Source organism: Vidua macroura, chromosome 8, assembly GCF_024509145.1.
Source record: "Vidua macroura isolate BioBank_ID:100142 chromosome 8, ASM2450914v1, whole genome shotgun sequence".
In the NCBI taxonomy this organism is placed as follows: domain Eukaryota; kingdom Metazoa; phylum Chordata; class Aves; order Passeriformes; family Viduidae; genus Vidua; species Vidua macroura.
Window position 1 is genome coordinate 14,115,463 of NC_071578.1, and position 27,561 is coordinate 14,143,023.

At 48.1% G+C, this 27,561-nt stretch overlaps 1 protein-coding gene across 1 annotated transcript; it reads right to left on the bottom strand.

Annotated features, from left to right (window-relative positions):
* Positions 1-572: 572 nt before the first annotated feature.
* ARHGAP19 (Rho GTPase activating protein 19) lies at positions 573-26,172 on the bottom strand. The gene is made up of 12 exons (XM_053984131.1): positions 26,107-26,172; positions 13,635-13,900; positions 9,610-9,690; positions 9,055-9,264; positions 8,270-8,496; positions 7,671-7,757; positions 6,685-6,750; positions 5,765-5,953; positions 4,986-5,084; positions 4,300-4,392; positions 3,764-3,832; positions 573-3,289 (listed from the first exon to the last, which is right to left on the bottom strand). Exons 1-12 carry the CDS (start codon positions 26,166-26,168, stop codon positions 3,233-3,235), a joined length of 1,506 nt encoding a protein of 501 aa, XP_053840106.1. The 5' UTR covers positions 26,169-26,172; the 3' UTR covers positions 573-3,232.
* Between the last annotated feature and the right edge of the window lie 1,389 nt (positions 26,173-27,561).

Genomic DNA, 27,561 nt, shown 5'->3' on the forward strand with positions numbered 1-27,561 from the left:
TTCTCCTGCTTGTTTTTCAATTGCATGGCGAGGATGTTAATGAGTGTCTGAGCTATGGCAGGCAAGCCCAGGGCATTTCAAACGTGGAAGAACTTCACAGAGAAATAATCTGCATAAAATCTGAGACGCCATTATTAAGAAGGAGGAAAAGAAAATGCAAGCAGAAAGCATCCTCTCTCGGCAGCCAAGAGTGGCAAGAGAAGAATGGCCCTACAGAGAAAAATTTATTCATTTGATCCATTATTTATATAAAGTGTTCTTTGTAAACCTGATTTCCCATCACTCTGGATGACAGCAGGGGGAAGACAGGAAAAGAAGAGGTCCAACTTCATACTTCCAAGGAAAGACAGCCTGTCTGGGCACCCTGTATCATGCAAGTATCCCAGAGGTTTTCAAACCCTCGTGCCATGGGAGGCCAGTGCCATCCCTGCAGGTGGGCAGCACCTCACCAAGCACCCCCACACTTAAGAGTAGTAGCCCTGGGCTTCTAAGCAGACATTTCCTTCTTTTTGAAGGTGGATGGGAGTCCTTGTTGTCCCAATGAAATTGCTTAAGCCACCAAGCAAAACCACTAAAAATAAAAGCATTTAATGTGGTGTTTTCACATAACACACAGAAAGGCAACAGTCTGCAACAGTACTGACATAGCATATATAAATAAGGACAAAGATTAAAAATACTTTGGAAATGATAGACTCTGGGAACAGTTAGCGGCTGCTCTGGGAAGAAGCATCCTTATGAGTCACTGCACAGGGCAGACAAACAAGACACATCCAAGCATGACTAAAACTCTCCCGTGCCTGGGAGACAGCGTGAATGCATTGGGACAGCCACAGCCAAGGTCCGAGGGGCAGAATCTGTCAGCCACCACCATCTGCAGCATGGCGAGCCCAGCACCACAGACTGAAGCCCAGGGCACTGAACCCCTCCCAGGACTGGAGACAGCACCCACCCCCTTGGCAGGTAAGGCATCTGACACATGCAGAAGGCCAGGCCAGTGCCCCATAGGTAACTTTTCTTAGAGCTGAACAAATCTCAGCTGTGCCAGAAGCGAGACAGAGCCCCTGAGCTAGAGCCATCAGTAAGGGGGGACAGTGGAGAGTTACATTTGTCTCATCTATATGGGAGCAGTGTACTTAGTTTTAGGTACAAGACTGCCTTGCCAAGCAGTCACCCATACAGAGAGATATGAGATATACCAAGTAGGGACAATGGGGAGAGGAGGAGTGAACAAATGCTTCACCCAGCAATTGCCCCAATGCAAGTAAGAGCAGAGATAGCAGGAGCAGACCCAGCTCTCCCTGTGCTGCCACTTGACCTTTGTCTGTGCCTCATCTCTGCTCAAAGGCAAAGCTGAGACTCCCAAGTCTCTGCTAACAGCAGGCTGCAGGGACAGGGCGGAAATGCAGTCAGAAAAACATGGTGCCCTTTGGAGAAAAACACACAGACAGCTTCAGCCTCTGGAGGGAATGATTACAGACACATCCAAAAAGCACATACTACTACCACAGCAAACAGCCTCTGCCCTTCCTCACAGCATCATCATCAGTCTGGTCCCTGAAGAACCACAGCCCTTTCTTTGAGGCTCCTAACACCAGCAACTCCCAACTCACACATCTACAGTCCCTTACCCCCTATAGTTTCAAGGCTCCAGCTTGGGGTCAGACTGGGGACAAGCATCCCTGATAAAGTACCAAAAAACACCCTTTGTACCAAGCAGCACAAGGATTTGTATCTCAAAAAAAAACAATTTCACAATTTTAAAAAGTGACAAATTCCAGCTAAGTTGCACAGGGCTCCAATGCCCTGTTCTGACAGCTCCAGCCAATCAGACTGAACTCCCTGTTCATATCCCAATATTCACACCTCCTGCCACCAGTTGTTTCAGAAAGCTGTCAAAAGCAGAGCTCTAACTCCTGCTGGCTGCTGGTTCTTAAAGATTAGAAGACAAATATAATTGGATTCCAGAGATTATTTACTTTGCTGAGAAGGGCTGAGAAGTGTTTAGATGGTCGCCCAGCTGATTAAATCTTCATTTCACAGTAGCAACCCTGTGTGTATCCTACCTCAGAGTGCTTGCAGACAGGTTCTTGGCAAGACTGGCTTACTGGAGCACTTTGGCTTAACGAGACTGCTGACATTGGCCATTGCTGTGATTGGGGTTTATCCTGTATCTAGAAGGTTTCATCTCATTTCTGCAGCTCAGACCAAAGAGCTGAACCCAGCTTCAGGCCTTTCCCCCAGTTTAATGACTAATCAGCCAGTTGCCTTACCAGCCATCCAGATATCTTGAGCCAAAGCCTTTGGCACCATTTGCAGCAGATCACAAATGGATGGAGCCCTCTCTCACCTCTCACACTGTTTTCCTCTTTCACACACAGCCACAAGACACTGCCTGCCCCAGGCACCTTAACTTCCAGAGACTAGGCTGTTCTGCCCCAGACAGCCTTTGCCAGCCTCCTGCTCTCCTCAGCTTAAGCCTCCCTGGGTGAACACAAGGCCAATACACTCCTTGTTCAGAACTGTGCCACTGAAACATGAAGGCAGTGAGCAAGGGCTGCCTCCAGCTCAAGCTAAAATAGAGGGATGAGTTTATTGGGGAAGCTGCTTTCCCCTGGCCCTACTTGAAAAGATGGCATCAAGAGCTTCTCCTTACAAGCCCATCCCATGCTCTGTACCGTTTGTGCACTTCAGCCCTTTAGAAACAGCAGAGCAAAATGGAGCCAAGAAGAAGCAGAGAAGGGCGTGCCTCCAGAGGAGGACTGGGGGCAAGCTTGGATGTCAGGATGTGGGTAAGAGTTACAGCCCATCATTCTCACTGCTAACACGGGGAAGGAAGCAAAAACAAGCCAACATGTTAAAAACTCAGAGCAGAAAAGCAAAAAAATACAGCCTAGCAACATTACAAGAAAGCTGGGAGTGCACAGAGGGCCCTGCAATGAACAGGGCTCTCCTCGTAAGCAAGCACTCCAGCTCTTCCCAGAGCCAGCAGGTCAGACATGCTGCACAAGTTTTGGTTAGATAGTGGTTTGCCCCATAGTAGAATGAAATATAATTTATATACAGAAAGAAACAAATCCCTGCAATCCTTGCAAAGGTCCAGTTTCAGGAGCGCTGCTGTGTTGGTGAGGGTTGCCATGAGCCTGCAGCACTCCCCTCTCAGTGCAGCACATTTTCTATTCACAGCTTGCGAGGCTGGGCAATCCCCACCCATGCGTTGGCGCGAGGCGATTCAGAGGGATGATGAATCCTTGGAAAGCAGGCGGGCTCGCATGCGTCTACAGGATCCCTGTAGCAGAGAATGAGTGCAGTTGAATGCTTGAGACACAGAATACCATGCAAAAAAAGGCTGACATTCTCCCCCTCAAAGACCCTTCCCTGATGTCAGCCTCCCACACCTTTTGCTAAAGCTCTAGATGAGGCAGTGAGCAGAGTGGAACAAACACAGCTGTCGGTCTTGGGCTGCACCAACCTCTTGTCCCACTGCCACCCTGACAGGCTGTTAGCACTACCCTGTATTGCCAGCTTCCCTCTGCTTCCTGCAATATCCAGCCTGCCAACTCACAGGCAAAAGGGCTGGAAGACCCTTCAGGGTGTGGCTTCCAGCATGTCACCTGCCTGTGGCTCAGCATGGAGCAGACTGCTACGAGCTGGGGCACCACAGCTGTCACAGAGCCTTGAGTGTGTGCTGTCACCTCAGCAGGTTTCAGCACACCATGTTCCCTGCAGGAAGAGGAATGGGGGTTAAGGGGAAGTGTCTCACCTCTTTCTGGCCTTCCAAAGACTTCAGCTTCGCCTGGGACATATGAGCGGGGGAGCCACATTTCTGTAACTGGACATGAGAGGGCAATAGGAGTAGAGAGCTGGTGAATGAACTGGCATCCACAGCCTTCCCTTGGAGCAGCCTGTACCACCAAAGAGCATCTATCACCCAAATCCACTCTTGGTTTGTCTGGGCCAAGGGACAACCCTACTGCATACAGGCAGCAGGCTTTTTACAATCTGAGGAGGATGAGAGAGAGGGAAGGGGGCACAAGACAATGCCCCGGGGCAGGACACGGCCAGAGAGACAAGACTGGAGTAGAGGCCCAGTGCTGTCATCCCCGCTCTGATGCTGCTCTTGCCATCTGCTCTGCTCTCCTCAGAGCAGCTTCTCAGGACCTTATTTTATCATACAGAAGAAACTTGGAACCCTTCTCTTTGGTAGAGGACAGCTCCCCAGGGATTGCTGAAGTTGCACTCAAACTCCCCTCACACTTCCCCACCAGCAGCTTCAGTGGTGCTGGGAGCAGCCCTTACCAGTTGGACGTTCTCTTTGCTGACCCGCACAGGCTCTGGTGTGGAATCCCTGCTCTTCCTCTCCAGGATAACTGGAGTTCCCAAAACTTTCCGCTGTTGCAAGAAGAAAGGGCTGTTGGCTAGTGCTTAGAGTGCAAAGTAAAAAAGAAAGGGAAGGAGCAGGATGCGTTGCTGGTAAGCAGTTGAATGCTGGGAAAGAAAAAGAGGAAGCCAAGCTGGGACAAAGATTGCAAAGCAGAACCACCTGAAATACCACACCACTAGGCTGAACCTGCCTGATTGTAAAGAGTTTGGGAGCTGACCTGAGGCCTGGCTAGGAGCCCAGCCTGTCAAAAGCAGGTAGATGCTGCTGTAGGGCAGCCCATATTGTGCTAAAACCTGTACTAGCATGCTAGACTTCATGACCAGCTCACTGTCAATCCTCATCTCATCTCAGGGAGCAATCAATTCTCCAGAAAGATGCATAGATCCTACAGTCATGTGTTTCAAGATAATTACACTTTACACTAACAAGGCTTATTGTCACTCTGCTGCCTTTTCTGCCCTGGTGGATCTGTGTTGTTTGGCAGGCAAGACTTTGAGGAGTCCCTACACTTTGAGGGTCTCATTCAAGGCAGGGCAAAGCAGAAGCAAAAAGCAACATCAGAAATTCACAGCGGAGAGCAAGGGTCAGAGGCTGCTTTCACCTTAATGAGGCCGCTGAAGGAGCGCGAGCGGGTGCGTCGTGGTGCTGGAGATGTGGGCACATCAGAGCCAGGAGTCAGAGCAGTTGGATGCTTATTAAACTAAGAGGAAACATGAGGGCAGAATGTCAGCACAGTTATACCTGTCCCTTACTGCTGCATGCTGCTCTACCTGCTATCCCAGAACTCAGTTTCTCTCCTTCACCCCCTAAAATGGAGAAGCAGCTCAGAACTGCAGGAGGAAGAAAGCAGAGGAAGGCCACACTTTCCACCCACGATTACAGGGAGTTTGGGTGCAAAGGTGCTTTGTGCTGGCTACCAGATTAACCAAAAGTGGCAGATGCTGGGAGCAGAAAGAAGACTGGGCAGCAGCTGAAGGCTGGCAGCCACAACTGGTGCTGACCATATTGACCAGTCTGTCTGGTGCAGCAAGTTGTCTGAGACCAAGAGGAGACCAGTTTGTCCACTCTCTGCAGGCAACAGGGGAAGAAACTTTTCCCTTCCTGAGGGAGGAAGCTCAACAAGGCCATGATCAGGACTGGGAAACTGCTGGCTAGCAAGTTCTTAGCTTGAAAAACGGAGCTTAAAAGTGCTGCTTGGTACAGCAACATCCAGGACACCTCCTCCTGTCTTCTTACAGCTTTGCCCCTTACACAGCCCAGAACCCACTTTCCCAGCCTGCCCAGGATTAGAAGCAGCTCTCAAGAAGGCCCTGTCTTTAGCCCTGTGCCCAGGATTGTGCTGACAAGCACACCCCAAGATATCTTTTTTCCCCACATTACCTGCCGGATAAGCTTTTTCTTCTTTGCAGAGTCAGGCATATTGTGGACGTGGAGGAAGAGCTCCTTCAGTGCCTCCTCCGTGCGCTGCTGGGTCTCCTCCTGATGGCAAGAGTCCAGCCGGCTTCGCTTCTGAGACTTGAGGGGCTGCAGCTCCTTGGAGCCAGAAGACGTCAGCAAATCCAGGTCGTCCTGGGAAAGTGGAGACAAGAGTCGCTTGCCATGCTTTAATCCCAACGAGCCACCCATCTGAGCCAGGCTAGGACAGTCTCATGAGCTGCCTCAACCCCAGTGAAAGCACAGGACTGTGTTTTCCCTACCCCTCTGCAGCAGCACTGCATCAGCAGGCCCCGTGCCAGGAAGAGGTGACAGCAATACAAAGGTGACCCCATTGCTTCTTCCCTCCCCTCCCAGATGCGAGCTGCAGAAGCCATTCCAGGTTTGAGAAGGGTCAGTGCAGCTCCTTGCCATGCATCTTCCCTCTTCTGGAGCTATATGAGGCAGAGAAGCATTTGCTGGCAAGACACAAATGTTGTCCCAGTGGCAGCAAGTAGCCTTTATCTCAGCACTTCTGCCAAGCATCCTGGCCATGGCAGCAGGCATGTCCGTCTGTTTGGAAGGAGCAGCCTGGTGAAGGAGCAGGTGCTGCATGTACTGGGCACAGGGAGCAGGTTTGCTGCTAAACAGGGGCTCGTAGCTTTCTTTCCCTGTGCTTTTGATTAACAGATGCTTCAACTCTGTCCAATTTCCCTAATGCAGCCGCTTGCACTACCACACCATATGCTTCTCTTGCTCCTGCCCTCTGACAGATCCTCTTTCATGACTTGATTTGTTTTCAGCTTCTATCACTCACAAAGATCCCTTCACAGCATCTCAGCCTCTTCCCTTTCATGGTGGGCAGGTGCTGCATTTGCTGGCCTTACCTTTGATGTGTGGGCTCTGGATCCCAGATAGTGTAGCCTGGCACACTCCCGGATGTACACTGGAGCCTGTGACGATGAGCAGAGAACAGGCCAAACGTTTGTTTAACATCTTTGGTCTTGGGGCAACAGTGACTCCAGCAAGAGTTGCTTTTCAACAACACAACACAAGCCACTTGTATCAAGACTCAGCCATTCTGGGCAAACAAAGCCATGGAATTTCATGTCCCCTCCCTGTTCACAGTATCCTTTACATGCAGATATTCAGCATAAGTAGAACTCAGAGTAGGGAAAAGTTCCTGTGGAACCCTGCTCTAAGTAATTGCCCCAGTTCTGAGCTAGCCAAACAGGGCCCAGACAAAGAAGGTAGAAGGGGAACTCTCCACGGGAAGACTCTGCAGTGAGCAGATGCCTCCAGTGACCAGGAAGGCCCTGAGAAGTCAAGAGACTGTCTGTTGTAGAAACATTTCCTTGGAGGAACAGTTGAAAGCCCCACACTTCTGACTGTCCGACCCAGCACCCTCCTCAGAGCTGGACAGTGCCTGTAACAGCAGTGGGCCGATGACCATTTGCAGAGAAATTCCCAACAAAGCAACCCACTGCATCAGGTATTCTGCTCTTGGCAGCACTCAGGCAGGACAAATCCCTTCCATTTCCTTATCCTGCCAGGAGCCAAGTGCAGCCCGGTGTGTACCTGGTCTCGGGAGCCAGGTTTCCTGCCGGGCAGCAGGTACTGGTGTCCAGCAGAGGGGAGTGTTACACTGCACCGTGCTGCTGACCTGCCCTGGCAAAGCCATCTCCAGATCTGCCTGCCCAGCAAAGACCTCCTCTCTAGTCACTATAGGAACGGTTTCTTGTAGAAAGTCTCCTTCTCCTACTGCAGAAGAGAGCCCACAGAATATATACTCAACACGTGGGATGTGTCTGGACAACAGGCATTCAGTCTCCTGGTGATGGAGGCAGGAGAGCAAGATGCCAAGCACACTCACCTTGAAGAGTTTCTGAGAATGTTTGATCATGAAGGTCACTCCATTGTTTAGCTTTGTGATATTTTCCTGAAGGTCATTTGCTGTCACCTGGCAAGGGGACACAGCCTTCCATTAGAAGGGGAGGGGGAGGGGTCTCTTCTGGGACACAGACACACACAGTGCCACAGCAGGAGATCTACTCTTGAGATGACAGGCTGTCAGGGCTTATAGCACACCAACAGCAGAGCTCACAGAGCCAAAGCTGCTCTGAGAGGAGAATCAGATAACTCTGTGGTGAAACAGTTCACCAGCAGCATAAGAAACCTTGAAGAGAGATCTGCAAGGTTTTTCTGGAGCTGACATTCTAAGAAGCAGCATGACAGTGCTATGCTTTCAATTTTACTGAAAAAGAAGATGCATAAGTTGCAAATGAGACCCATGGCAGGTCTGGGCTGAACACTGGGACTGAGTCCTGCCAGGAGGCTTCCACCTCTCCATCACAGCCTCCAACCCTCACATCGTGTCAGTACTTAACTTTCTCAAACCTTTGTTTTTCCCTTGCCAAGCCTATGCTTTTTACCTTGCAATATTCCACCCACAGACACTGAGGCATTGCTCACATTTCTGGGCCATAGGATGTGGGGTGCAAACATGAGGGCAAGGTTGTGGGCAGACATCTTGTTCTTGTCCTGTTTCTTGGCGGTCTGGTAGAGCAAGTCCAGCAGCAGTTTGAGCAGACTGCGGTTGGGAGCGGGAAGGATCAGAAACAGCAGCTGGAGGGCTTCAATTTGGCGCTCTTTGTCTGGAGTGCTGGTCTTATTCCCCTTCTCATCAAACAGCGTCAAGTCTGCCAAATCACAAGGCAGAACATGAAGGACATTCATTACCTTCCCTCAGAGCAGTTTGTTGCAACTGCTTATCCTTTCCTCCTCATATGCAGATCTCCTACAAACCCCTGCACGGTTCTTGGCCCTCCATCTCTCTTCCCCTCAGCTCCCAAGCTCCTCACTTGATGTGTTAATCTATGCTACTCCTCCCACAGAACAACAGAGCTGCTAAGAGCTGTGATGGCTTGAAGGCAAGATGGAGGAAGTTCACATAAGGTAGTTCAATAACAGTTATTAAATACATAGAAACCACAACTTGCTCAGAACCCAGGACACAAAACAGATGGGGACCCAGGTTATCACTGTGGGCTTTACCAGTGTGGTATCTGAGAGAAGAATGGTCTAGACAGACTTGGTCTGATTCGTTAATCAGCTCCAGTCTTTCCATCACCAGGCTGAGGTGGCAGGAAGATTCCTTCTAACACTGCCTTTGAGGAATACACTTCACAGCCTAACGTGCTTTCTAGGAGGACAGTTCCAGTCATTCTGCCCATCACTGCCTCTTGCTGCCCACTCACCTGCAATTTTGAGGTGGGCATGGAAGTGCTTGTGTGTCAGCAGCGGCTCTGGTAATTCACCCAGGAACATCTTAAGTAGAGTGGCCACATCATTGGAATGAAACTCCCCAGAGTCCAGGTCAATATCAGTACCACTGTTCAGAGCATCCTTTAGGATCTGTTGCCTGATGCTGTTGCCTGGCACTCGAAACAAGCCTTCTGCTCTTAGATCTGCTCAGCAGAGAGGAGAAAAAAGGGCACTGAATAATCAGAGGCTGATTTCCCACCTTCTTACTAAAGCAGTTCCCTCTACTTTCCAGAGCTTGACAGCAAACCACAGTGAACTGCATTCAGAGACATGACTTCAAGCTGTCTCCCATCAGTACAGAAAGTCCTTGTACAGAGGGAAATAGACCAACATATCTGCTAGGCAATTCTGGGGAACAGTTGCCCAGTGCAGTCCCAAACTCCTGCTGCTGGAGAGCTCAGAGCTTGTCGCTCTGTCTGCACCAGAGACCAGAGGTAGGCCAGACAGATACCCATTGGGATGGGAAGACAGCAAACAGAGCCACTTACTTTTGTGCAGGTACTCGATTAGTTGGGAAACCTGTGCAATGCCTTCTTCTGTCAGCGGTGAGCCAAACACCACCCCTTTCTCTGCAGAACAGAAGATAATGAGTTCAGGCAGCTCAGAACCCAACAGCCACTGAAATTAATGCTTCCAAAAGAACAGGATTTCAACATGCAAAGAGCAGTGCCCCAAAATGTTAAGGGTGAAGATCACAAGGACCCTCACAGATGTGAGATATTACAGACACTCCAAAATAAGTCACTTCATCTCACCATGCTGTACTCACATGGGCTTCATCATCCTTGCTTCTTACCTCACTTTAATTACAGCTTTTATCAGCTAAAGCAAATATTCTCTAGCCCTTGAAGAAAAAACAACACCAGAACAGATGCTTCAGTTTAAAATGGCATAGAATCTGCAAGCCCAGATGTTATGAAAAGAGCAAAATGGGAAAGGCAGATGTAAGAGCTTGGACAGCCCTGGTGCCTGCCACACTGGCACACTCTACACCATGAAAGAAATGTCCAGATTAATCCCCACTGTGGCTTGACATGAAGTGGAGCAGAAAGAAAAGTTGCAACTATGAGTTTATGGGAGAGGCAAATACGCACTACTGGGGAGAGCAGACATAATCTGACTGGCTCACACTATCTTCCTTTTCAGGCATGGGTAAAACATGGAATTTCCTCATCCCAGTGAATCTCTCTTCCATGTCAGCTGCCCTGGTCTGAGTAAAGTATGAAAGCTGAACAAGGCAGAAGGAGAGTAACAAAGCAATAGGCTGGGCTCCTCTCTTGGAGCCTGTTCCCATTTCATGGGATTGAGATTGGCCATGAGCTGCAGCTCCCGAGCTCCAGTAAATAACACAGGTTATAGTCCCAGAAGATGGAAGCAACTGAGCTGAAAGGAAGGAGATCCCTGCAGGGAAGGAAACATTAGATGAGAGATCCATTTAACTGAAGGGCATTTGTTGAACCAATGTAGATTACTCTTCTTGTCCACAAAGGAACTTCCCAGGTGAGACAGTGATTATCCAGAAGGACAGTGTTTTCTAATAAATGCAACCTTGCTACTGAATGGATTTTTCTGCTAAACACGCACAGCCAGTATGATCTGTCCCTCAGAAAGTGGAGACAACTCCCAGAGACTTCAGTGGCAGCAACCAGAACTCCGGGCACCACACTGCTTCCCTCAGATGCACATAGGTTTGGACTGGAGACAAGATACTGGATAGACTGTACCACAACATGCTGACTGGCACTGAGAACTGGAACAGGTACAGAGCTGGTTTGTCCTGCCCTTCTACTTAGGCTTCAAAGAGACAACAGATATAAGAATATTCCTCCCTTCTGCCAGTCTGCCAGGAACATGGGTCACTTCTGAGAGCAGGCTAGACATCTGCACCATTTGCACTGAAGGCTTCTCTCCTTACTGCTACAGCTGATAGCCCAGCAATCCAAGCAATGCATTGGCTGGTTTGATAAAAGTTATCACCCCCACAAGCTTTCTCTTGCTTCTTTTTTCCCCCCTCTCAAATCTCAATTTGATTTTACTTGCTTTTGGTCTCTTGTACTACAGATCTTACTGCTCTGTGGTGTTGATGCTCACAGCATGTAAGAGAGACCTGGTTAACCCTATGCACTTCTCTAGCAGCCATCCTGTGTAACTAAATTTATTCCTCCTGAAGAATGTTCTGCTTTCTTCCAGGAATTCTGAAATACATGGTAAGCCACCAGGAACTCCAGCCTCCAGTTAAATCAAGAACTTTCTGACCTGACTCTGATAAAGTGCATGCTTCAGCCTTGCAAGAGAAAGGAGGACAATGTGAGCTCTTGATCCACACGAAAGATCTGAAAGGTTTGAGTGCAAAGCGAGAGAATGATCGGCAAAAGATTCTTGTCCTTGAAGAAAACTAAACTCATTAGACATTCAACAGATAGAATCAACAGTGGCCAGGAATAGAAGAGGAAAATACATCTTCTTGAGACATGCAGGGCCTGACAAATTCGATTTAGTTTTGAAGTCAGAAGCTGGTACCTGAATGAGAATTTGATTCTCAAAGAAACTTGAAAGATGTGTCTGGAGAATGGATGCTGCATTACAGAGGCTTAGATGTTATTGTACAATTACTTCTGAAACTAAGCAGCAGCATGAGATTGAGTTTCCTGATGCTCAAAGAAGTTGTAAGTATTTGCAGCTTGATCAGCTCTGAGCTCCATGGTCCTTGGCCTCTGGCTTTGAAGAAATAAAACTTGCTTATTCTAGCTGTCTATAACATGAAGAAAAACAAATGATGGCTCCAAGATGAAACACACAGTACATGAAACTGATTTTCTCTGTGGGCACAAACTTCTTTTTCTCAGAGTTGGCCAAGGAGTTCACAGACAGTGCCTGTCAATGCTGGGAGACACTGCCGTTGCAGCCTGGGAGTGCAGCCAGCAGACTTGGAAACATCTGCTAGCTGTAGTGACACACGGCCATGGAGACATCCGAGTGGGGGAAAGCAGAGCTCTAGGGGAAGAGAGTTAGCAGGAGACGTCAGGTCTGCTAAGAGCAGTGCTCCAACAGAGTGCAGATAATTTAATAAAAAAAGTGAGCTGGAGAAGGCTCACCAGCCCCTGCTGGAAAGTTTTGACAAGAACATGGCGGTTTCCACATGCAGTAAGAAAACACTTTCAATTTGGTTACTCACACACTTCTGTTTGTCAAGTGGGAAGTGCTTGAATTTAAGGTGTCCTGCTACTCTATGGGATGAGGGAGAAGCAATAACAGGTATGAGCACAGTCTAACTGCAGTTTAGGGGCAGCAGAAAGACCTGTTATTATGGAGCAGCAAAGTAAGTCATGGCAATATTAACTAATTCTCATTTAAGGATGCTAAAGGACTTGAAGCCTTTTATTTTCCTAGGGTGAGTGTATGTACCAGGATTCTTGATGGGTAAGACAGAAGTGGAGGGCTGAAACTGCCACCAGAAAATTCTGCCTGATCAGTGGGGCTGCAAAGTTTGTCCTTATGAAACATAGTGGAGGAATAGGCTTGGTAGGATCAGAAACACTTAGAGAAATTATGTAATGGTTGAAGAAAGAAAAAAGCTGTAGTCAAACTATGCCATAGCAATAGCTCCCTTCTCTGAGATACTCACAATAGCAGAATTGCTCAAAGGAAGGGGAAGACTAATCAGAAGTGTTCAACCTCAGGCTGCCAGCATCTGAAGGCAGCTCACAGTTTCTCTCTCTGCCAGCAGCCAGCCAGTCTAAGCTGGGAAACCAGAGCTGAGGAGGAATGTGAGGGGCCCAGATGGAGGCTGCTTCAGTCTAGATGAGTGAGAAGGTTTAACTGAACTTATCAGGAGAACCAGGCTTCCCTTGAGTGTGGGCAAAGGTGGGAGAAGATACACACACACACCTAGAACACTCTTTTAATTTCAACAAAACAGAGTGGTAAATGCCAGCCGTTGAAGAGGAAAGGATCTGAACACAACCACGCTCAAAAGAAGACTTCTGTGAAGGGCCTGGGGCTAATGTTTCACAACCGAGACAGCTGAACTTGAGAGAAGAATAGTCAGTTTAGCAGAAGAAAATTGTGGTGGAATGCTTGGCTAAAAGAGAAAGAGAGATATGTCACCTCCCTGAATTAAAACTGGGCTTCATCAGTCAATCTGCAGAGCTTTGTCACTGACTCACTGGATTGGGATGTGGATCAGAGCAGCACTAGCACTTGGATGGAAGATACTTACAGATTTCTGTACAGCTGCACAGTAGGCAGCTGACCCACTGAAGCCAGCCTGACATACACCACAGCAATAATCCCAGAAGAAGGGTATTCTCAAAGTGCAGGGCATTTCCAGGATCAATTTCCCGACCTTTTTTGCTGCTTTCTGGAAGTGGCATCCCCAAATATTATGAAACCATAGTATTAAGCATTCCACAAGTTCAAAACAACAGGCTGAAAGTTTTGTAAACGAAGTGTAACAAATGATGACAGCATCACTCTAAAGATGGGCACCAGACTTCATGCCATCCATACTCACCCTTGCGCTTCAGAGACATCAGGGAACGAAAAAATCCAGAGGCTGTGCTGTTTGCCCCAGGCAGCTTTGGGTCCTCCTCTCCCATTAGCTGGGCCAGCTCTGCCCCAGGCAAATCAATGAGCCTGGTAATGTTGCTGACAACCAGCTCTGTGAACACCTCTGGTTTTTCATGGCGCAGCTTTTCCACAAAGAAGTCGGGATTGAAGATGATCGGCTGGCTGCGGAGGGAGGAGTCATTGCAGATGACAAAATTGCAGATGGCATCTCTGAAAAAAGGGAAAGAGGAAAAAAAAATACAGTAACTCCTCATCACTTTGATTTTTACAGCCAGCTGGTCTGCCCTGAAGGAGACATCTGCTGATACAGGAGCTACCAGTCTACACCAACAACACTGTCTGACTTTGGTGAGTGTTCAGCACAGCACAGTTACATTTCCCTATGGAGCAAAATAATTTCTGGACTTTGTAGAACGCAGCCTAAGACTAGCACTCCACAGCGTGATGATGACATAGGCAACACCCAATGAAAACTAGATCTACATCTCTACTACTTGTTTCACCGTATCTACATCATACTAGCTCTGGCAGAGATCACACCCAATATTTTACATTAACTTATTACTTATAACTTAGTCATAACTAAGTTTGGTTTTATCTCCCTTCCTCCCCAGAAATTCACTCCCAGTGGCCCGAAAGTCTGAAAAACAATCTAAATTTTTTCACAGCCAGCTTACATTCATCAGTTCCTATTGCCATTCTATCATACCTACCTTTCTATCAACAAATAGATAGTTCCCATGTCCTGGGACTTTGTTTTTAAGGTCATAAATGTGCAATAACACTGAACCCTCAGTTTTGCTGTGGGTGTAGTCAAATGCTCCCAGGTGACATGCTGCCAACCCTTTGGTTACTGCTGTCTGCCAGCTCTGCACTCTGAGTCTGGAGCAAGTGAGAACTCATTGTCATGAGCCATGCAAGGTCCTTGAGGAACCCCTACTAACTTTTCACCTAGATCATCCCTTTTCAGCTCATCTAGTCCTTACGTCTTTGTCATCCCTTCATGCCCTTTATCTGACCTCCCTATTCTCTACTGACACCTACTTTCTTAATTTCACAGCTTCTCATGTGGCGTGGGAAAAGGGATGCACCCGAGACACTGCTCTGCTAAGAGTTATCTCAATCAGGTACATAACCCTACCTGAGGATAGGTACAGTTACCATGTTGAAAATCAAATCAAAGAGTTATCAAAGACATATCTCATGTTAATCAGCACTCTTAATGCTCATACTTAACTTTTATCCCAATTTCCATCTACCTCTAGGTCTTCCATTACCATCTTCCCACCACTGTCCCAAGCATTTTCATGTTTCTTAAGTCAAGTCCACAGGCTAGAGTTGCTCAGCTTGCTTCTCCCAGCACTCTTTTACTTAAAGGTGAGCATTAGTGTCATTATTCTCCAGTCATGAGCTACTCTCCTGATTTCATACTCAGCTATTAAGTGACAGCCTGGCTCTGGGAATGGGTGTGCCACTTCTTCCAGGGCTCCGGGAGGAGGATGCCTACCCACTCAGCTTGCACATATTGTGTATGTTCAGAATGTATGACATTCCCCAATCCTTTAATCAGTCTTTAGCTCTTATATAAAATTTTCCACTCTTTCTACATCCATCCTCAGCTGTGAGCTCTCATTGGACACCGTTTTCCAAGGGCAGCTGCCAAGTGCACAGTTAACAGGGATGCTGTGCTTATGTACCAGGGATCACGTCAGTCCCTTAGATGCAGACGCAGGGCAGCAAGTGCTCTGCTGAACACCCCATAGTCCATAAAGGCTTTCCCTTCAAATCAGGCATTTCTAGAGAAGACTGGAGCACCTTGATCGTCCTCTCCTCACTGCTGAAGGGTGGAGGCTATGCCATTGTGTTCAGACTATGCTGGGCATCCCTGCTAACTGCTCAACACAGCTGCCACCGAAAGTGTCTGCAGCCCACTGAACCTCACATCCACTGGCTCACAAAACAGAACACTTCACTACTAGTTCAGAGACCTCAGCAGCTTCCTGTTCTGATGTAAACTGACAGTAGCTCACCAGGAGGACATCAAAGCACATACTGACAAGTCACCTGAACTCCAGCCCACCTCCACACATTATCTGTGAACCCAAGAGTTATCTGAGCTACTGTACGTTTTTGACCTGAAAGACTATCTCCAGGATTTCCAGGATGCCTGATCAGAATAACAGAACAGAAGCTGGGACTCAGACTCCATAAGAAGAAAGATGCTTGCTGAAACAAGAGGAAATGAGGCTCTCAGCAACTCTTGCATCGTGAGAATCCATACCAAACCCCCTCCCCTTTACACTGCTCTCCATGGATGCCAAAGGCACCCTTCAAGAGGATGGAGAGGAAGAAGGTCTGCAAGGCAGACTGCAAGGCAATCTGCCAGGTCATCTAAAATTTTAGAAAGCTCTTAAAGGCTCCCAGCTGCCTGGCTCAGTGGCCTAGCAAGAACACTGCTGACTCCAAATGGGGGCCATATTTTGCTGAGCACCTCCCAGACTGTTTTTCAGCAGTTTGTTATCTGCAATAAATCAAGACCAAAATGCAACAATTTGGTATCAGCTGCCAAAAAGCAACTGCCAATTGATCTGATCATATTCACATTTCATTGCATAGGGCTACAATGCACAAACAAGTGCCAGCTCTGCCCATAATGTGGAGCAAGCCCTTTGCTTGAAACCCATGACAACTCATTCTGTGGCAATACAGACCCTGAGAAGGGTTAATAGCAAGTGTATAGGCCCAGTGACCCTGCCTGCAATGATCCGTGCACTGTTATTCACTCACTAGCAGTTTTGTTTCCCCACAGAGAAGATATGCAAATACTTTGAAGCAGTTACATCAAGCATCACAGATTATCTCTTCCCTCTGACAATTAGATATCTAGACTCACAGAAAGAAAATTAAACAATTTTGTCAACTAGCATGGACTGATAGGACTTCTCTGCACAGCCTGTGTTAGAAGTCGCACAAAGTCCAACAACATTTAATGCAAAAATAAATAGAAAAAAAGTAAATTTCTTACATGAGTGCTGAGAGCTTTTGAAGAGGCATTAGGAAGCAGAGACAGGGAAAAGAACTTGCTCCTTGTTTCCAGCAACAAAAGAAACCTGCCTGTCCCAGCACAGCCTATGCAAATTCCAGGCATGCTATGAGACACAAGGGCGCATTATTGGGCCTGAAAGGCCCCCTTGGCACACACTGGGCATCAGCCTTCACACAGGGACAAAACAGAAAAGAAAAGCTGGACAAATTGATTCATGTCTCTTGCCAAAGGCTGCGTAGCTGGAGTTTAACTGCAAATAATTCCTACTTAGAAACCAGGGTTTTGAATTAGGACCAGCGTGGTATTAAGTGCTTTCCACCTGTATCCAAGAGGAATCCACAAAATAGTTCCAAGTCTACCCTGTGTTTACCATGAGTAAAGCCATGCAAACACATTCCCAACAGCATCCAAGCACAACTGATGTTACAGCACTGGCAGGACAATAGCCAAGTCCCTTAACTGCACAGCCCCGTGCCCAGAAACCTTGCTAGAAACACTCTCTGCTCCTGCCTTTCACACTTTCAGATCCTTTCAAAGACAAAGCACGTAGGTCGGCCCCTCAGAGCTGGAAACAGCACCTGGCCATTGCTCCTTGCTGCCATTACTGTGACACCTTGTGCCGTTCATCCACTTCAGGATTCCTGTTCCATATTTCTCTGGATTCCCGTCCAGTTTCCCTGCCTGCTGCAGCTGGGACCAGCTGCATACGCTGTATACGCTTATTGTGATACGGCACTTCAATGAGCTACTTAATTTTGAAAGGTCACTTTATTAGCAGCTCTTCCTTACACAGAAAATTTGCTTTTGTATCATTATTGCTAATCAAAATGGAAATGTGAAGCAAGCCCCTATTTCTGAGCAAAGATAAAGCCCCCACTGGCTTTACACACAATAACCCTGCCAATCCTCACTGCTGCACACACCATAACCTTCAGAAAGAGCCATGTGCCCCATCTGCTGTTTTCACGTTAAAGAAGAGAGATGGATGTACTCTACCTACACTCACAGTTTATACAACAGCAGCAAAGGGGAGACAAACATGTATTCATGGAGTTTATTGCTTTTTTTTTTGCCTTTCTTGCAATTACAGAGTTATATTTTCTATATGCTGTGATCTCAGATTGCTTTACGACACGTCAAAAGATAATAAAGTAAAGGAATAAATAGCTTCCTCTCCAGTCTCATGAATATAATCAAATCCCAATGAATAATAAAATCTTGTTCTAATAGGGTTGTGATTAAGACAGCAGATTAAAAAAACCGGGTCCTATATTGTGCTGAGATTCTTGCCATTCTAGTATCCTTCAGAGGCAAAGCCTGTGATCCCAGCCAAGTCACAAAGAAAGCTGTCTGTCACACACAACGTTTTTGCTTCAGGCATGACAGCCCCATCATTTCATGGGGAGTGGATGGTGCAGGAGGTCAAAATCATGATGGATCAATTAATCCCTAAGGTAACTAGATCCAGGCCAGGGAAATGCCTTCGAAACTAGGACAGAAATGAGACTTTAACTGCCAAAACCTGGTGATCAAACCTGCGGTGCAAGAGCTCTGCAAGCAGGCAGATTACTTCACGTGGCAGCGAGCTTGCATTCAGATAGGTGAGATGGAGCTGGTGTAGTGGCTTTCACAGGTTTGATATTGTTCTAAGTCTACACTAGTGACAGAAGAAAGGTTCAAGAAACATGAAATAGAGCATAAGGAGAACAGAAGGCAAGAAAGAAAGAAAATGAAGAGGTACTTTTGGGGCAAGGCATCAGCTGTGCTTGTCTAGCTGGGAAAGTGGATACACTGAAAGCTAAAGATTTCAGAGGAGCCTTATGTGTCTAATTCAGTGGGCAAAATCCATCTCCAGTGCCATTTTGCACACTTTGTATGTCATCACCAAGGCCCTATGCTTCAGACACACCACAGTAGACAAGTTTTACCATATAGGAGTAAAATGATTAAAGAGCTTGTGAAAGTAAGGCAGATAATAGGAGAAAATCTCCCTGTATAATAACAAAATCTTTAGATTATAAGAACGAGCCAGGCTGGTACCAAATACTAAGAGCACAGTGATAAGCAGGCAGTGCTGAAGAACACAAAACATGAACAATTCTCTGCCTGGCTAAGCACAAAGGGACACGGGACAGATGTGCACAGGCTCGGATTTCCCCAGGGAGGAAGAAGTAGCATTGTCTTCTGTGTTGTGCCAGAGTAAGGAATCAATTAATGAGGATGTCTGAAGACAGTATTTCCAGAGCCAGATAGGAGCCATCCCAGATTTTGCAAAGAGATGAAAGAACCATAGTGGAATTATGTGGAATCATTTTAAGAACAAAAGGACTGGAAGACAAATTATTTTCTAGATTAAAAAAGAATTAAAAAAAAGTAGTCGAATGGGAATGGACTGCAGACACATTAGAAGAGATTTCACAGTTAAAGAAAGTTGCTTTGAGGGCTGTACTTCAGACTGACATTCTTGGAAGATGGTGTAACAAAGATCACATTCAGGCCTCACACTTGGCACCCTAATTCTTCATAGGATGGCTGATAAGCCTCTGAAAAATGTCGAGAAAAACACACAGTAATTTTTGCCCAGGGTTATACTCATAAGGTCTTCAGGGGCAGAGTTCTTTTGTGATGAGTAGACAGTGCACAGCACAGTGGGTGCCAATTCTTGCCTACTGTCTCTAGCCTTGACACAAGTAAGCCTTAAGAGATATCACTGCCTTTTTAATTTTTGCTTTGCTTTCTTCACATTTAAATAGTTTACACAGAGTGATTCAGCCTTTTGGCTATGAGAACCAGATAATAATATGCAATTTAAACAGCAAGGAACTGACTAAGAAAGCTGTTGTTTTGTGATGGTGGCCTGTGCTCAACAACCTGGAACTAATGCAACTCCTGACCACCTTTTGGAAACCAGGTATATTGGTTATCCATGTCACTGCTATCATCTATGAATTCAAATTCTGTGCCAGTAAAGGACTCAGAGTAGATCTTGCCAACACTGGCTACACATCTGTGACATGAATCTGGAGGAGATGGACCTATCTAAAAAGATAAAAGGGTTGGGAGGGGTGGGGGTCTGTGCTTTGGAAGAAAATGAAAATGCAATATATTACCAGTGTCAAAGAAAACAGCAGTAGCAAGACAGCTTGATATATGTGAAACATCAAGAAATTTGCATTTCAGCATGAAATTTCTCAAGTTTGACCTGAGTGATTCTTTGTGATATTTTTAATAATAGCCACTGGAATATTTTAAAGTCAATCAAGCAGTACTTCAATCAGCCATCACAACATCAGAGCATCCAGATGCCTTCTAGTGCTAGGAGGGAAAGCACCAAGAGGTGCTTTAGAGAGAACTGCATGTTCACTGTGAAGCTCCTCATCAAGTCTCCTTCCCAGTGCCACCACCCCAGGTCCAGCTGCTCCCACACTCTGCGATGGCTCAGCTGGCTACCCAAGACCCTGTAAAAAATGCAGAAAGGCAGCTACCACCAGAAATCCAGTAATTTTGCATTAAAGATCTGCAAGCTCATATGTCTGCCTTAAGATCAGATTAACACAGTCGAACAGTGTTAAATAGGAATGCTGCTCTCATTCTTATGACTGCCAATGCATTTGTGTCTCTATTTTAATATAAACTCCTACTGGGAGCAGCAATAGAAGAAGAACCTTAGATCCAATCCTGATTTCACTGAAACCAGCACCAAAACTGAATCTTTTTACATGGCAGCAGCTGCCTCTTCTCGTTACTGATCTGCTCACTTTTATCACTGTGGCATTGGGAAGCTCGGTCACAGCTGGGGACTCCGCTGTGCTCCGTGCTGTACAAACAGAACAAAGGCAATACCCTGTCTTTAGAGGGCTGATAGCTAAATCTGAAATGAATGCTGGAGGGACAGAAAAGAGAAGGAATCCCAAGAGAAGAGGCAGCACTATCAGTCAGCATGACTGATATAACTGAACTCTGCCAGCTTTTCTGCAGACACTATTAAAAAGGAGGGCGAGGAAGGACAGGAAAAATAATCAGGTCACACTGCAGACATTTAGAAGAAATCCAGCTTTTGTGCAAGGGGTGACATGAGACTGAGCATAAAGGAGCTGGTTTGAAAGCTATCAGGCAGGGACATGGGCTGAGGAGGCAAGAGCTGAGCTCCACACACTGGCTGGGAGCTGCTGGTGAGGTAGAGACAAGCCAGCAGTGCCAGGGAGCCGGAGAAGCTTGGCAGTGCCACAGGGCACTGTGTGGCACATCAGACCCTCACTGCAGGGTGGGACACAGCCTGAGGAAGCCCCACAGCCATTTCCCACCAAACATGCCTGCTGTATCCCCAGTATGCTGGTGGGTACTTTCCAGTTGCCAATAATGATAGCATTCCTTTGCTCTTCTCATTTTAAACTGTCTTTGTCCCCTTTATTTCCCCATGTTGAGTGTACTGGATGGAAGCCAGTAACAGGCCAGTCCTACCTATACCTCCTTGGCCTCTAGCAGTCCAAAACTGCTGCATGCACCTCTGATTGTCACCCTTACTCTTGAAGGTGAGAGTCTTAGGGCATCCTTCAGAGGCAGGATGACATGGAGTTCAGAGACCAGCAAAGACCATCTAGATGCTTCTCAGTCCAGTAGCTCCAAGCTAGTGTCCAGGTCAGAAAAGAACTACTATCTATAAACAGCAACCCATAACAATCAGGTTTACTTCGGACACAAAAAAATCAAGCAATTACACAAAAACAACACAGGAAAGTTTACAAGCTATTGCAGCAACCAGTCTGGGAACTCAGAGCAACCCAGCATAGCAGGACAGATGTTTTCCTCCAGTCCTCCCACAGGATGACACTCAAAATTGGTAGCACCAGCTGGTGCCCAGAACACATTTGAGAATCTTATGCCACCATCAATTGGTAGACTTGAGCAAAGCACCACAATTTGAGTACAGTGTGCTGCAGCACTCACAGGTTTGCTTGACTGCAATTGCTTTTTCTGGACTGAGAGGACACTGAGACCTGAGGACTCACAGCCAGTTCCTCACAGTACTGTTGGTGAGGTTTTGTAGTCAGAGCCTGGCAAATGCAGAGGACAAAGGTATCCAGGAATCACAGCTCTTGCTTTTGTTCACTACACTTCTGTAATTCCACAATGCTCCAGAGGTGCAGTGAACAAGCTGCATCCTTGCATCTGTGTTTTGAATCACAGTGGTGTTTGCAAAGGATGATAGCACATCAAATCCCTCCTCATCAGCAATCCTCTGCAGACACCACTGAGTATGTCAGAGGCCACATCCCTTGTTCCAGATGTGTAAACTCCTACGAGCTGGAATTGTGATGAGGAACACCTGGACACATGCCAGCATTTAAATAAGCTGGTGACATCTGGTCAGGGCTGCCGAGGCACACAGATAAACAGGCTGGGCCTGCCACAGAGCAGCACAGCATGCAGCACCAGAGAGACAGATACACAAAGCAGCCCAATTAACTCACCAAACTGAGCAGTATGGGGGCCTAGGGCTTTTGAAGGGGAACTGGCAGGCCAGGATGTCAAAAACTGGAATACTGTACACAGGTACCAGAATTCATATGACAATAACCTGTAGTGTCACTTTATGCAACTCTGGTGAGATACAGCTTCTCTTCACATCCCGCCTGACAGTTCATCTCTGGCTCAATTCTGTTTCACTGCAGAGCCCAGGGAACTGTGATATATTTATACATGCTCCAGGGGCCACTCAAGAGAATGCAGAGTGGCATGTGTGTGAGGAGAGCTCCAGGAACCCCCAAGAGCTTGTGAGGATGTTCCCTAAAAGGCTTCCAGCTCCCCAAGGCACAGAGAGCCACAGCATGCTTGTCTCCTGCTATAAGACAGCTTGCAAGCAGGGCTGTAGGAATGCCCATATGGAAGTCCCAAACCATAAAAATGTTTCAACCTTGAGTATGAGCTCCAGAAAAACAAAAAGGAAAACTAATGCCATTTCCCCTGAGAAATTCCTGCCTCTGAAAATCAGAGCTGCCACAGTACCATTCAAGAAGAAAGGATGTTTTGGCTGGAGTCCAAATTATTAGAGCTTTATAGGCCAAAAGCAAACACATTAAAAGTTCCTGTAAGCCAGCTGGCAGGCAATTATTAAGCAGCTTATCACATTCCCCACTATCTATAGTTTCTGAAAATAAAATTTATGAGGAAATTCTAGATGGCTTAATTGCAATTACCTAGTGTAGAGGTGAGAAAGGCCAGGAGTCAAGGAATGAGGGTTTTGCACTTTGGAGAAAAGGGCCCAATGCTCTTGACAGACACCACTATAAGTGTAATGCATTACCAGGATGAGAGGCCAGGGACACACAAGACCTGTGAAGCTTTGAAAAACTTCAGCCTATTTATCCCAGCAAGCAGCCACATTTCCTTCTCTGCCCATGCTGATTCCAAGCCCCCTGTGACCTGGGAACACAGGAACCCCTGGTGTCAGTCCCCAGGATCACAGTGCAGGTTTGGTAACAGCCTGCATGGCAGCAGCACAGCAGGGCTGTGCCTGAACCCAGCAGAGCGTAGGGCAAGGAAAGGGCCTCGGCTCCCTGCTCCTGCCTCCAGCTGGAGGGCAAGTGAAAATGAGATCCTACAGAACGAGCTAGGTCCAAAACAACTGGCAAAAGAGGGCCTCAGCTGTGACGAGGGGCCCAACCCAACACTCAGAGGGACAGTATTTCCAAGATGGACTTGACTTGAGTGCAACCATTTGACATTAGCCAACATTTCCATGCTGTCCCATCTCCTTCCCATCTGTTCATGTCACTTATTAAATCAACACACACTGAGGACTTTTGACCTTTAGGACAAGGCATTTGATTTCCCAGCAGCGTCTAGCACTCAGTGCTTCAGTTTTCAGACTGAACTAAATGCCCAGGCACCTTTAAAGGAGCGATAACGAAGCTCTGTGACATTTTCACGGGCATGTAAATGTGCACACAGCAACAAGGCAGTGACCAGGCTGGCAAGGAGACCCAGACGCTGCTTTGGGCTATGTGGGAAGTAATGCTCCCCCTTCACGCAAACAGACAATAAACTGAAGTGTAGCAGAACAAGGATCCTGTTGTCAAAGCCCATCCCACCCTGGATGGGAACAGGACAGGGTGTTACATGCAAACATATAAAAATACTGCAAATACAACATGGCCTTGAGTTTGGTTCAGATGCATACCTCACAGGACTCGGACTGAGTACGGGGTCAAACACAAGTCTAGGTCTCAAAGATTCTCATGAGAGCTGTGGAAAAGGGAATGTGTGAATAAGATTGTCCCCAGCTCCCAGGCTAGCTTCAGAGAAAAGTAGCCATGTGTTCAGACTTGGCTTTAACTCTGAAATCAACCATTTTTTCTGCCTGACCCTCAGCAAGTCACTTTGATTTTTTGCCATCAAGTCATGTTTACAGTGAACATTTTCCTATTTCCAGTAAAACACAGATGGCAACCGTGTCTCCTTTCATAACCTGTTTACGATGTGAGCTCTTGATGTCCAGTTGTGCAGTGCCACTCTATCAATCCATTTTAGCAAGATGCTTTATGGCTTTTTCCAGCTTCTTCCAGCCCCTTTCCTTTTTCCCTTCCGCTCACCCCACCCCTGCCATATCAAATGGCCGATATGAGTGCCTGGAAAAGCGTTTAGGCACTGCTTGAGTCGGACATTAAATGCATTCATTAAACAGGCAGATGTTTCTCTTTTGAAATTGAGCACTCTGGCACAGTGCGATCGTCATTCTGAGTTATGAAGAACCAAGCAGAGGTTAGAGAGACCACAAAGAGAAGAGAGAGACCCACACAAATCATCTTTTGTCATGTTCAGTAACATTTGGTAAGGAGTTTAGGACAACCAGCTTTTAATTCTAGTCTTTAAGTCAGCATGCTATAATACCACACACACAGCATGCAAGCTTTACTAGCTAACTTGCACTTCTCTCCAGATGAGAGGAAACGGGGGCAAAAGCACAAAAAAAGCAAGCTTTGTGGCCTGTGTGGTGATAGACCAGCAAAGCAAAAGATCGATTTTCTAGCGCTACCTGTGGGTGACAGGCAGTGCTGGAGGAAAACTTGTAGTTCAGGCTTTGCATTGACATAATCGCTTTTGGAGGGCGGGAGATAAAGAGCGGGTGAATACATCCTAAGGACAACTGCCAACATAGAAAAAAAAAAAATCTAGTCATTTAGGCTGATCCAGGCCATGTTAAAAATTCTTTATCCAAAAGGGCATTTTAAGTATCAGCTGTACTAAGCATACAGGCTTTACCAGGTCCAGCATTTTAGGCACTCCCTGCCAAATACGCTGCAATGAGTGCCATCTCTTCATCCCTCCTTCCAGGGCAATGCTGTGCCCCAGCCCAGGCACCACAGCAGTGCCCCCAGATAAGCAAGTGCCATTGGGATGGGTCCCACTCAGCAGTGGGCAGGATGGCGCCACTGTGAATCAGGCTGAGTAAGAGGCATCAGCCCTCAACTGTATTTATTTATCCACAAGAATTACCATTCAAAGGATACTCAATTCGCAGCTACACACCACACATACAAAAAAAAAAAAAAAGATACTGCAGCCTTTTAACAGTCATCCGACACAACACTGTTCTAGCGAGGTGCTCATGCAGTCCTTGCTATTTTATTGCAGCAGTAACAGAACGGTGATGCATAAAGAAGTACGAGCTAAAGGTGAATTACGTGAAGCTGACATCGCTTGTGTGTTTGGAGAGCCAGAATAACGCGGGTAGAGCAGACAAAGCAAAGGAGAAGGAGGGCTGAACGCGAAGCAAGTCTACATAGTGCCATCACCCTACCAAACCCCGCAACTGCCAAGCGCTCGGCGCCGGCTCTGCGGCTGCAGGAGCAGCGAGCCGGGCCGGCCGCAGCCCGGCGGGCCCCCGCAGCAGAGCTGCACGGCGGGCACGGCGCCTTGTCACCCCCCCGGGAACACCCCCTGCCCGGGGCGGGCGGCGGGGGCGGGATCTGTCCCCCGCAGAGGAGCGGGCGGCGCTTCCCCGCAATGCAGCACCGGGATGCTGCGGGGAGCGCTCCCCGCTGCACAGCCCGCGGGCACACGGGCAGCGCGGGGACACGGGATCCCGCCGCGACCCCCGCGGGACTGCGCGGCGGCTCGGCCGAGCTCCGGAGCCGCCGGAACACCGAGTCCGACGGCTCCGTTAAGGTGCCGGGACATCGGCGGGCGGCGCGGCAGCTGGGACGGCGCGGCTCGCACGGGCAGCGCCGCAATGGGCGGGCAGAGGCGCACAGACCGGCGCCTGCCCACCGGCTGGTGCGGGATGCCCGACTCGTAAAACGGCGGCGAGAGGCCAAGGGGAGCGCGCCGCCGGGACGGGGCGAGGGGGTGCCTGGGATCCCGCTCCTACCTGCCGCCGCCGGACGCCGGTGCTCCCGCCGCCATCTCATACCTGCCGCTCCGCCTGCCCATTGGCCCGCCGCACCACCCCCTCGGCCCCGCCCCGCCGCGCCGCGCCACGCCATTGGCTGCGGCCGGCACCGCTCCGCCGCTATTGGCCAGTTCGAACGGGCAACGGCCGATCCGCGCGCAGGAGGGGGCGGGTGTGGTGGAACGGCCGCCCGTGCGGCGCGCGGGCTGCTGGGAGTTGTAGGCCGGCGGCGCAGGCCTTCGGCGCTGCCGCCGCGAGCCTCGGCAGCGGAGCGGGTGCCGCAGCCCCCCCACTGCAGGGAAACTCACACCGTGCCCGACGGACCCGAGCCTGCTGGGGCCGCACCGAGTGCTCCGAGAAGCACGAGTACATCAGAAACTGCAGTTCCCATCTCGGCTTGAGTGTTTTTTATCACCGCGCTCCATCAAGGACAAATAGAGAGCACAGACACCGGAAGAGCAGTTTTATTCCCTTCTTTTCCCCTTTATGGGTGAAAGCACCTGCAGTGCTCACAGCCAGCGGCCCTGTGGCCCTCCACACTTGCTGCACCTGCAGTGCTCAGGTAGCAACTACAGAAAGACAACTTAGAAAAAATTGCAACTCCAGATTGGATTGGTGAAGGACTAGGAATTAATGTAAAATTTTTTTTAATTGACTAGATTTCAGCTGGAGTGGTCCCTTGGCATTTTAAAACGCCGCACTTAATTATCTTGCTGCCAATCATTTCAGCTTAAACACCAAAGCTCCTCTTACACTGCTGTCCCCAGGAGGGTTTTCCCATCCCTGCACCATGCATCTGAGGAATCCCAACTCTGAACAGGGGAACCTCAAAAGGCCCTGCAGTGTGCTTCAAGGATGGGGTGGTCCATCTGGATGTTGGGTGGGCACAGCCCGATGGAGCACATCTGATTTTAAGAATCAGGGTGGGCATTCAGCCAGCACTGGGGGCAGCGTGTTAGTCCTGCCAGCCTCTCCTCAAGCTTGTATCTACAAGGGTTAAGCACCCTTTGTGACAATGTCATGCACAAGTGTAGCTCAAGTGTGTAGCTCAGTGTAGTGTGGTGTAAAAGCCTGCTGGGTGAAGAAACAGCCTTCAAGCCACCTCCCAGCTTGAGCAGCAAAAGCCAAACGTGTCTCCAGGTCCCCAGCTTGTGCCTGTCCAGGGGTAACTGCAAAACAGTTGTGGAAGGCAGCTGCAGGAGGCACGACCCACACCACCCCTCCCCTGCCCAATTCAGAGCCATGTGCTCAGGTTCCTGAGGGCCCCCAAGATGCAGCTCTGCTCCCTGCCAGGGGCAGCTGCTGGTGGGGAGCAGGCTGGACTCGCAGCCAGCCTTCTCAGGCAGGATAACATCTTCTCACCGAGGGTTTCCATTGCATTACATGATTAATTAGCTGATTAACAAGATGTTGTTGCAGTAGAATCTGTTCTCT